We start from the raw sequence: 12,064 nt of genomic DNA, 5'->3' as shown, positions 1-12,064 counted from the left end.
TTTAAAGTATTTAATATCAGAAATATAGGTTTATTACAACCCAATTGCCCCAAGATAACTTGAATGCGTGCATGTATGTTGTCTGGAACACATTCATCATTCTTCACAGGTAAAATGAATGATTACTTCCATTGAATTTGAGGTGTTTTATTCAATTTCATAGCATTTTAAAAATATATTTATGGTTTTAAAACAGTCTCCTGGCTAAAGCTTTGACATAAACTAGTCTGTGGTTCACTCAACATCCTTTAATCTTAAATCTCGGTCAATATAATTCATAACTTATGGCTTTTTTAAACTAAAGAATTAGCTATACTGTAATTTAAATTAGGCTTCTTGACAAAAAAAAAAGTTCATTTAAAAAAAAAGAAAGTTCATTTTAAATTTTGATGTAAGGACAACAAGTTGGCGGTTGACAGTAAGACAACACAAGGGTTAAGATACTGACTGTAAGCACAAGTCCAGACTCATTCGGACAAAAAGAGACAACATACCCAAGAGAGCAGGGTGAGAGGGAAGACACAATGTGATTGAGATACAGTCACTACTCACTTGTCTTTGGGATCTTCAAAGCCCTGCAAGACAGGAAAGAGAAGAGAAAAGAGCAAAACTTTACAACGAATCAGCTGGAGATGAAAACATCTTGTGTTTGAACAGTCTGACAGCACCTGGGAACTTTATTTTATACCGGTTTTAAACCAGACTGGACCCAGTTTTTTGGTTTGCTTTACCCTGAGCTAACAATAACAAAACTGGCAAATGCACAAGTAATCTTTATTGATGGAATATTGAAAATGTTTAAATCGAGTAAGTAAATTAAAAAACAAAAATGCCAAACATTTCTTCCCAGTATCTCAACTATGAGGATTCACTGGTTTTCTGTATTTGTAATTTAAATATCTTTAGGTCTTTGACTGTCACATTAGTCTCTGGAAACTTTTCAACAATAATGATTATTAGTAATAATCAATACCAGACAGATAAATCGATATGAAAAGATAACCGTAAGCCAGAGCCAGTCTAGCTTTGCCGGACCCATCTCCACAGCGCTAGCCGCAGCCTAACTGTTAGAACCATTAGAAGTTATATTACTTCTGTGGTGGCCACACAGTTTTACGCTTGTAGATTAATTGTATATCTACAGTACATAAATTTGTTTTATTTGAATAACACATTAATATATGAATTATACAACATTTAGTTTCCTTCTATTAAACAAGTGCTACAATTTGGAGCAAAACATTTGTCTCTGTGTGTGTGTGTGTGTCTGTATATATATATATATATATATATATATATATATATATTCTGGAGTGTGGTCTAGACCTACTCTATCTGTAAAGTGTCTCAAGATAACTCTTGTTATGAATTGATACTATAAATAAAACTGAAATTGAAACACACACACACACACACACACACACACACACACACACGCACGCACGCACGCACGCACGCACGCACGCAGCGCACGCGCACGCGCACGCGCACACGCACACGCACACGCACACGCTTGGACACCTTCTCAATCCATGCGTTTCATTTATTTTTATGACTATTTACATTGTAGATTCTCACTGAAGGCATCAAAACTATGAATGAACAGATATGGAATTATGAACTTAACAAAAAAGTGTGAAATAACTGAAAACATGATATTCCAGTGTCTTCAGAGTACCCTTTGCTTTTTTGATAGCGCTGCAAACCCTTGGTGTTCTCTCAGTGAGCTTCATGAGGTAGTCACCTGAAATGGTTTTCACTTCACAGGTGGCCCTTGTCAGGGTTAATTAGTGGAATTTCTTGCCTTATTAATGGAGTTGGGAACAACAGTTGTGTTGTGCAGAAGTCAGGTTGATACACAGCCAACAGCTCTATTGGACAACTGTTAACATTCATTTTATGTCAAGAACCAATCAGCTAAGTAAAGAGAAACAAGTGGCCATCATTACTTAAAGAAATGACGGTCAGTCAGTCCGGAAAATTGCGAAAACTTTGAATGTGTCCCCAAGTGCAGTCGCAAAAACCATCAAGCGCTGCAACGAAACTGGCTCACATGAGGTCTGCCCCAGTAAAGGAAGACCGAGAGTCACCTCTGCTGCTGCTGCTGTCACCAGCCTCAGAAATCACAAGTGAACAGCAGCTCAGATTAGAGACCAGATGAATACCACACAGAGTTCCAGCAGCAGACACATCTCTAGAACAACTGTTAAGAGGAGACTCGGGTGCGAGTCAGGCCTTTGTGGTCAAATAGCTATGAAACCACTGCTATGGAGAGGCAACAAGCAGAAGAGATTTTTTTTGGGCCAAGAAACAAAAGGAATGGACGTTAGACCAGTGGAAATCTGGGCTTTGGTCTGATGGGTCCAAGTTTGAGATCTTGGTTCCAACCAAACATTTTCTTTTATTCTTAAACATTTCAGAAAAACGGGTAAAAAATCTCAGTTTTTCTGAATAAAAGGAGGACGTCTTCAAATGTCTTGTTTTGTCTGACCAACAGTCCAAAACCCAAATATATTTAGGTACTATCATGTATGACACAGAAAGGCATCCACTTGTCAGAACTGAGAAGCTAGAACCATCAAATATTTGGCTTTTTTGCTTTAAAAATGGCTTTTGTTTCACTTTTACCTCTCATCTTTTCAACATATGAGAGCAGTTGAATAAATAGAAGTAAAGGTACGTGCATGTGTAAACTCGTGGATACCTCATAAGTCATTCACAGTCACTGTGTCTGGACAGATAGATAGAACAATAGAGAATATCCATCCATTACACACCTCCCCCCTTCTCATTTCTACACAAATTGTCTCTCACTGCTGTGTGTCTTTGAGTCGTCACTCGCTACATGTTTTATCTTCAGAGGTTGCCGGGTGATTAATTAGCAGAACATAGAGAGAGAGGGAGAGAGTGATAGGCAGAAGGGGACCCAAAAAAAGGGATTCAGAGCATAAAGAACACACAGACACTTTGGTGACAATCTTTTCTGATATAAGGCAAACGAAGAAGAAAAAACCCCACAGCCGCTGACATGATGACGGGACCATTACCTGTATGAACTCATCAAGGACGACATAGATAGGAGATAAACCTATTTTTTATGCTGAGCAGTCTCAGCTGTAGTGTTTCTGCTTTTACGGTCAAAAAGATCAATTGTAAATCACATTGGAATCTTTGATTTTGTGTTAGTGTGGTTGGAGTTTCAGTAGGTAGAGCTTTTTTTCTTTTTCTTTTGTTCGTTCAGTCATTGGCTGTTGCTAATGACGAACAGAACAGTGGGGCTGCTACAGAGCCTCTGGGTCATATACAAATATACAAACAACTAATCATGAAAAAAATAACTGATGTGGAGATCCATGCACACTGTTTGGTTACTGAGCGCGCACCGAGTTAAAAATAAAGTCTAGGTGGAAACTGTGAGGCGAGAGAATATGCATCTGACCTCCGGAATAAAGCAGGGAACGACACATGAGTGAAGCGAGTTTTTTAGTAATGTGATGCAGTATTTAACAGCAAGGGAAAATGTTATGATATTGAGAATGCATGTCACAGCAGTGATCCTGTTGTTATATTGTGTCTCCTGGATCAATTGAGCACAAGTTAAAGTTAAGATGACTCCCCTGGGCGGTACTTTATCCTCCTCACATGTGCATTACCTATTCTGTCCCATAATTGATGATCTGAGAATAAACAAAACACTCTGTGTGTTTGTGTGTGTGTGTGTGTGTGTGTGTGTGTGTGTCTGTGTGTGCGTGTGTGTGTCCATTTGCTGAGTGATTCTGTTTGCAGGGTTGTTTTAGCAGAGAGAGAAAGAAAGAGAGCAAGAGAGCGAGAGAGAGAGAGAGAGAGAGAGAGAGCTAAGGCACATAAGTAAAAATGTCAGCGTGGACACACCACTCTGCTGCTGCTACATTTCCAGCTTTCCTCCCGAGAGAGGTTAAAGTGTAAAGGATGGGGGTCGCCACTGACAGCACTGACCAACACAATGTGGTAATCGCTTCATCGCGGTCGCCTACATGTTGCTGTTGTCTCTCCGAGGGCCCCGGAGAGCCTCTCAGAGCCGAGACGATGTGTGAGAGGTGGAGTGTGCCATGAAGGGCCATCACCGCTGCTTATCAGGACTGCAGATCAAAGGATTATGGGTATTAACTACGTGTTGGCTTCATCACAAAATGAGGGTTGAGATAAGATATTATTGGCACTGGCTGTGGCACTCTAATAACGACGACAAGCATAATAGCATCTCTACAAAGCAGAGGGTCAGGAAACTCTGAAATGAACACTTTTTAAATCTTCCTTACCATCCTCTTCATTTCCTTGGAGACCTGGTTGCCACCCATGTGGTTGTAGAACGGTCGGTCCGTCCAGTGGCCACTGTTTTGGGTGACAGAATTAGTCCTCTGTCGGTTCATTTTGGCAATCATTGCCTTTTCCTCTTTCTGTAAGAAATAAAAATACAGAATTAGAATGTATTCATTACATGCGAAGGAACTCACAAAAACTAAACAAAAGATAAAGTTCATTGACAGACGCCAAATCTCTTTCTGGTGTTTGGTTTGGCAGACACTGGTTGAGCAGACAAACTTGCCTCTACTGGACTGTGATTTTATTTAAATGCACCAGTGATGGAAAGTACATTTTCTCAAGTACTGTACTTTTGAGGTGATTCTTTTACCTCAAAAGAATCTCCTGCCACTGCAGAAAATGTTAAACATGTATTTACTCATCGTACTGTGAGAAGCAGTAAGTAAAAACATCCACCAACTAATGGGGAAAATAAGTTTTCCCTTCTGGTGTTAAAAGATGTTTTCCGGAAGTACTATCCATTTATTTTATACAGATCTGATGTTAGAACCACATTCTGGTTCTAGGTTGTTGTTTTTTTTTTCAAAAATTTAAAAAAGAAACTAAAATAATTAGATTGTACAATCTTCCTTCTGTCTCAGAGCATGAGCAGCGAAAGTGAGGGAAGCTATCACTTCACATGACACGCTATCTATAGTCACAGCTTGTGATACTGCTGGAGGACAAAGACAGCTGATAAAAGCAGTTCTGGCATAAACAAACTGGAGCTCATGCAGTCAAGCAGAGATAAACCCCCCCAAAAAAAACAGTTCACATGGACAGAATCCCAGTTTATAAACATTGCTATGTACAATATGGACTGGCTGTTTTTATTTTAAAAGACAGCTCCATCAGGAGCAGCGCTATAACACCCACAGCTTCTGTTTATGGTTCGAATCAGAACATGAAAGTTATCCAAAACTATTAAATGGTTCAACTCCAGAAGGCTTGCTATTACTAATATTTAAAGAATATCATTTTTACTGATGTTTTTAAATTATTGTTATTTTTCATATAGATTTTACTATAGCTGTATTCATTAATTTTCTTCGATTATGAATGAAATAAATGAATTCACACTAACTGCCCAGCACAGACAGAGGTAGAATCTAGCTGGCAAAGAAAGTAAAACTGGCAGCTAAAAAGAGTTTGATATTTTAATCAGGAGTTGATGGAGACCTAAAAAGGACTGAATATTGGACTTAAAATGTATCATGTGAAAAATGGGATAAAAATATGTATCTGTTTACACAGCAGCAGCTTTACAAAGTGTGTCTGTCAGCTTGTTGTGGAATTCTATTGCCCCCTAGTGGCTAAACATCAACATATGTAGCTATAAATCAAACTAATTACATAAAAAAAATCCCTAAATATGGTACATCTTTTTAAGTGTGCACTTTATGTGTACTTTTGTGTGTGGCCTATGAAATTTCAGACATTAATGATGACCGTACCCTTTTCTGACTGCAGCCGACAATGAGGTAGGTTTCTATGTTGTGCTTCTTCAGGTAGGCATTTCGTTCTCCACCTGCTCCGTCCTCCACATCGTAGTCCCCGTTCAGATAATTCAGAGTGGCCTTAGTGATATGGATACGCCTTAGGGAAACAAAAGGAAAACACACAGAAACACCCAAATAAATGTTCATTATTCAGATACTGTATGTGGCTGTACATACAGTTTCAGCAAAAGGGACTGGTTTGTAGTTACTTTGAATTTGACTATAACTACTGTAGAGGGACCTACCCAGCTTGGCCCCCAGCCTCCATCTGATTGGCGAGTGTGACGTCATTGGACCAGACGTCAAACTGCCACTTCCTGAGTCCCAGCACCCCACAGTGCACCCTGCCGCTGTGGATTCCCACTCGCATGTTCACGTTCACCCCAGTCACCTCACGTACCAGCCTGCAGAAAACATTTGAAAGTATGAAGTGACAAAAATAATAATCTGCCAAATGATTGTTTCTAATTTTGCACACATATTTTCATATATATTTAATTGTTTAAATAAGAATTTTTAGTAGCGTTATCTTTTTCAAATTATGTGTTTTTGTTGTCAACGTAGATCATGAAGTGAATGTTTGGATGTGTCTTGCTGCAGCCTATGTAAAGTAAAAGACATGTATTGATGATGACTGAGAACGTGGCAACAGACTTTAGACTTAAAGCTAAACAGCAGCCGTGGTGACTTGAAAGAAAGAATGCAGCTTTTAATGATCAAGACGAATGACCTGAGTGGACAAGGGTCATCAGAACACATTCCCCATTGCTGCAGCCATGCAGTTGTTATGAGTAGATTACCGCTGCCAGCTAAATATGTAGATAACGCTGCAAATTGGACTAATATCACAGCTTTGACCTGGAGGTTTTACTGAAGACAGTCTAAGTTAATCTGTTTTGGAAATCAACTTCTGGGTGCTGGGACACTGTGTAATTAGTGGGTTTATTTTCTTCTTCAAAACCTCTAACTTCTCCTTTAAGAACTAGCACAGTGTATGGTTGGATAGGGTCCTATACAGACCCTTACCACTCTGAGCACCATCAACACGTACAGAAAATGTACAGATGGACGGATGAATAAATAGAGAGGATAATGCTAACAGAGCAGAGGCAGATCAGCTGCGATGGCTTAGAAACCTGGGGCCTGTTGGGAAAAATAAATAAAAAAACATTGGAGGAGGCAGAGGATCTTTGGGGAGGGTTTTTGGATGTATAACAGAAAAGTATTCCTATATACAAAGTGATATTATTTATAACCGCTCCTACGGCTAATAAAAAATCCCATGAAATATGACTAAAACTGCATCTGGAAGTTGTCCGTCGAGCAGTTTTCCCAGCCAATGACCCCCTACTGAAGCCGACTTGAAACAAGAGCTTCTATGACCATTTTACATATTTAGCTATTTTAATTGCAGTCATGCATTAGCCAGCGATGCCCTGTTAACCCCAGGGACTACTTACGAGATGGCCTCTATCATGTCCATCCCCATCTCCACACAGCAGTGGGCGTGGTCGGCCCTCGCCTCTGGCAGCCCAGATACGCAGTAGTAGCAGTCTCCCAGGATCTTGATCCGCAGACAGTGGTTCTCCTGTCAGAAAAGAACAACTTACTGGATAAGTACACCAGCTCATAAACTCAGGGAGAGTTTACTCTGGTGTGTTACATGATGACTTCACCTTGGTTAGTAAACTGTACAGCTTGTCCTATTCACATACCAAGTTCATTCATCCTTTAATATTACTGGTCATAGGTGGTAGGACACATGGGACCTGGGATTTTAAGCATCTGTGTGTGTGTGCCTGTGTATTTGTGTCCTGAGGACTGTTGTATGTATTTAAATAAAAATGCCTTTTCCAAACCACAACCACATAACTGTTTTATCCCACTCCGACCTTGAACAAATGTTATTATGGTGATTTAACTGGATCAATGTTACAGCTGTAACAAAGTTTCCTGTTAAAACCATATGAAGACACTGAAAGCCCAAACTATCTGCATGTCAAACGGGCACTAGAGGTAAGTGAGATCAGATACGGAATTTAGTCAACTGATCCTTTACAAGGGCATTCAGCCTCAGAGATGAGTCTGTAACGTGAAGTTGTATTTGTAGCAGCTATGAAACACTGTTACATGGACAAGTAAAGCAGGATTTATACGTTTGTTTGTGTGTGTGTGTGTGTGTGTGTGTGTTGTGTGTGTGTGTGTGTGTGTGTGTGTGTGTGTGTGTGTGTGTGTGGTGTATCTGCAGGGCTTTAGAGAACACTGCGTCTCATGATGTCCACCTGAGTATCTCTCCAGCACATGGCTCTAGGAAAATACAAAAGACCCACTGTGTAAAAAGCACAGACAGGGCGTGCGTGCGTGCGTGCGTGCGTGCGTGCGTGCAAGGTACATCTGGCATGGACATAAAAGTGTCAGTAGCAACGATCCTGGTTTATAATACTATTATGTCCGTTTCACTCATAAATATTGATTAGCACATCATTTCACCTTTCATAAACAAATGACATACATTGAGCATCAGCTGGACAAACAAAGAAGCTTCTGGATAAGAAAAAGAAAATGTCAATATTCATGAATGTGCCGTTTATAAAGCTGTGGTTAAGATTATAAGAAATGTCCTACAAACACATGTCTGGCTGTAGGATATTGATGGCAGATATAAAGTTGATATTTTGGTGATGCCCTTCAGCTCTGTGCACATGTCTGTATTCATGCTAGCATTGCCTGATTTTTTTATTTAGTAAGTAAGAACGTTAAAAGAGGGTGACCAAATAAAATAAGTAAAAAATAAAAATTTGATCACAAAAAAAAGAAGAAATGAGAGTGCCTGATATGAAGTTCCATTCATTTTCATGATATAATTTATTTTTTAATACTTGGTTCCCCTCCTGTGGTGGCAGTTGTATTTGTTTGATGTATCAGCACCACCTCTGTCAATATAAATACAAATATTATTATATTCCTGAAAGACAACAACTATGTCATAGATTATTTAGCACTATATTATCAGTTTGTCCTCCTCGAGTCATCCTTGTGAACAGTACGTTCAAGAGCGTGTTACCCACTTCTCAAGCTTTGAGATGGACTGTTCCTTAGTCTTTGAATTACTTTTGGGCAGCCTGTGCTCCTAACTAGTTCTCTCCCAGCTGTCTGGCATTTATGTGAGCCTTGAGCCAGGCACAGCATGTGCTGGACAGTTTTCAACATTAAACTATGATGACAACAACATCACCAGTGGTCTAAACTGGTATATTACTAAGAGAATGGTACAACAGCTCTGCAGAGCAATCACCTGTGAGGGCCACGTACGGTCTGCATCTCTGCGCAAACATTTTCTAGCTTGCTGTCCTTTTAAGCATCTTTTACATTTGCATTGGCTGAATTGTTATTATTCTCAAAACAAAACAGAAACAAACATGCTTTTTCTTAGAATAAAAGTATGTTAACAGAAATGTCAGCACAGTTTGTGACCGTTCCATAAAGTATACAATACATGTGTGAGTTTGCATTCTTACCGCTGCCAGCTTGTCAAAGCGGGCGAAGAGTTCATTAAGAGTCATCACCAACTCCTGGGCTGTGCACTGGGATGCCAGGCTGGTGAAACCCTTGATGTCTGCAAATAAGATACTGCAGAAACACAAAGACAAGAGAAAAAAAAAATTGACAATTGTTATTATCCCAGTTTGGAAGGACCAATTTCCTCTGCATCGCAGTCCTCATCTCTCCTAACTGTACTGTTTGTCTTGTCAGACAGACATGTGCTACCTTTCAAGTGAGCTATTTTGACGCTAGCCTATGTACTGTACAGCCCAGCACAGCATAATGGTTCCAAGTCAGGCACATGTCACTGAGCATGCTTCTGTGTTCACACCTTTTTGCTAGTTTGATAAGTTGAGAGTGATAAACTCTAAACTGGTAAAGGCATGCCAAGTCACATTGACTGAACTTGTTGAACCCAGTGCAACGGTATGGCCCTTTTTATGTGTTTTTAATAGTTTGTAGACTACAATAGAGTTATACTGTAAGTCATAGACGAATAGGGTATACAGTATATATATATATATATATAGGGTATATAGCCTATATCAGGCTCTGGTTACACATACAAAACTTCTACAGTGTACATTAACTTTGATTTATACTTTTCAGTATGAAAATATTAGGAAAAACACCAGTGTCATCTGTAAAAGTAAATTTAAAATGAGTTGTGAATCTCTTATTACTATTATTATTATTATTATTATTATTATTATTATTATTATTATTATTATTATTATTATTATTATTATTATTATATTCATTTACTGAAATAACTGAGTGTACCTGCTTTGCTACAGCCTATAACCATCCTAAAAACTCTTATAAAAAAAGAAACCATTCTGTCCTTTGAGCTTGATACACCAGACAAGAGTGTTGAAATGACTCTGGTCAAGATGTACCCCTGAAGTCATTGATGGAGGTGAGCGGTGTGAGATTGTGGTGTATGCATGCGTGATTGCATAACAGAGAGAGACCTAATACATTTGTGAGTAGCTTTGCACTTGTAGGGAAATTAGCTTCCATGCCCTGAGAACACAGTACACCGATATACCAAAGGTCAATTTTGTGATTGAGGCATTTTCATTACCCTCCTAACACTGGCACATCTGCGGGACAGATGATCTTGCCGGGCTAAACCATAAGAAACAAGGACAAAGAGACCAGGTTGGCGGGTAGAGAAAGCAATATGCTCAGCCTTAGCTGTGGGAGGCAGGTTGGCCTCATGCACACTTACAGATAAAACCCAGCAGCTTGTCCTGAATGGCTCAAGTTGTTCTGTAAAGCAACATAACCGTCAACCACACAAAGTCACATCTCTGGCTCGACATTTCTTCAATAAGCATGATTAATCTGTCGTCACTGATTTTCTCCTGGGGTAGAACGTGATTAACTTCATAAGTCAGAAGGCAAGACTATGCCTTGTGTCTTATGCTACTTAATACTGCTGAACATTGTATTCATTGCACTAACTTCAATAATGATTCACCTAAGGAGCTTGACTCAGCTCCTTAGGGGACCCCCAATGATCAAATTAACTTTAAACAACCTTTGAGGAAAAAGAAAATCCATCTTCACCTTAAAGGGATAGTTTGGATTTTTTTCTTTTTTTAAATGGGGTTGTAAGAGGTACTTATTCACACCATTTATCTACAGTAAATGGTGGTCGGCACATGCAGACCAGGAAGCTAAGCAATGTTCTGCTGTGGACCGGGGAAGCAGCGTATTTAACAAACTTATATTTAAATAACGTGTTTTAGCCACAAAAAGGACCACCTAAGAAAATCAACAGCCCTTGCCAACAGGGAACTAAAGAATTGTCAGTGTATGATGTTGTGAAGCCTGATATTGCAACCTTTTTTTTTTTTTACTACATAGAAGTAGCTTTCTGAGTCAAACCCCCAGGAAGAACAAGAGACATCTATAAATAGACAAAGGTTTAAGACCTCGCAACGTAGCTGTCTGTGACATAGCCAAGAACATGGCGTGATTGTTGTATGGGCAGGTGTTGGGAGTGTTTATGTTGATTTATTCCCATGTTAAAAAAATGTGAGTTTTCATTCTGGGTTTGACACTCATTTTGTCTGAGGGTTACAGCAGGGTTTTTTTTCTCTTGGCTGGCCACATTTAAAGAGCAACACCGTGTTCAAATGAACCTGGGTTTCAAGATGCCTAAATCTTCTTAATTTAGGTCTCAGGCAGAAGAGGATTAAGAGTCCCCGCTCTGGGGTACAGAGACATTTCTGAGAAGAATTGATTGCTTTCTGTGAACTGTTGCATGGGAGGTCGAGTGAAAGCAGACGCTTGACCAATGTGTCTGAGCTCAGAGAGAGGTCTGTCTCGCTGGGTAGAAGCAGAGAATCAGAAGCAGAGGGAAGGATGACATACTCTAGACCAGGGGTCCCCAAACTACGGCCCGCGGGCCGCACACGGCCCCCCTCCACATTTGAACCGGCCCCCTGAACAATACCAGAGACGGAAAAAAAATGCTACTACAACCTCACTTTGCCCCAGCGCATTTTGACCCTTATGGCCACCCATACCCCAGTCATAGAACGTGAACGTGACCCCCCCACCCACCCCCCAGAACGGAATAATGGCAAAAAGGTTGGGTAAGAGAAAAATTGATTCAGAATGCAGGGTATTTAACCCGCAGTGGACACACGATTATTTTTTTGTTCAAT

The 12,064-nt window shown here is 39.9% G+C and overlaps 1 protein-coding gene across 1 annotated transcript in view; it reads right to left on the bottom strand.

Annotated features, from left to right (window-relative positions):
- LOC116698375 (adenylate cyclase type 5) overlaps positions 1–12,064 on the bottom strand; it is a 47,256-nt gene that overhangs the window by 17,536 nt on the left and 17,656 nt on the right. The window contains exons 4-9 of the mRNA XM_032530295.1: positions 9,359–9,470; positions 7,301–7,428; positions 6,086–6,244; positions 5,796–5,937; positions 4,299–4,436; positions 553–575 (exon numbers count right to left, since the gene is read on the bottom strand). Of these exons, the coding sequence (XP_032386186.1) occupies positions 553–575; positions 4,299–4,436; positions 5,796–5,937; positions 6,086–6,244; positions 7,301–7,428; positions 9,359–9,470 (702 nt within the window). The remainder of the gene's footprint in view (positions 1–552; positions 576–4,298; positions 4,437–5,795; positions 5,938–6,085; positions 6,245–7,300; positions 7,429–9,358; positions 9,471–12,064) is intronic.

Source organism: Etheostoma spectabile, chromosome 11 (genome assembly GCF_008692095.1).
Source record: "Etheostoma spectabile isolate EspeVRDwgs_2016 chromosome 11, UIUC_Espe_1.0, whole genome shotgun sequence".
In the NCBI taxonomy this organism is placed as follows: Eukaryota; Metazoa; Chordata; class Actinopteri; order Perciformes; family Percidae; genus Etheostoma; species Etheostoma spectabile.
This window is presented reverse-complemented; position numbering and strand designations above follow the sequence as displayed.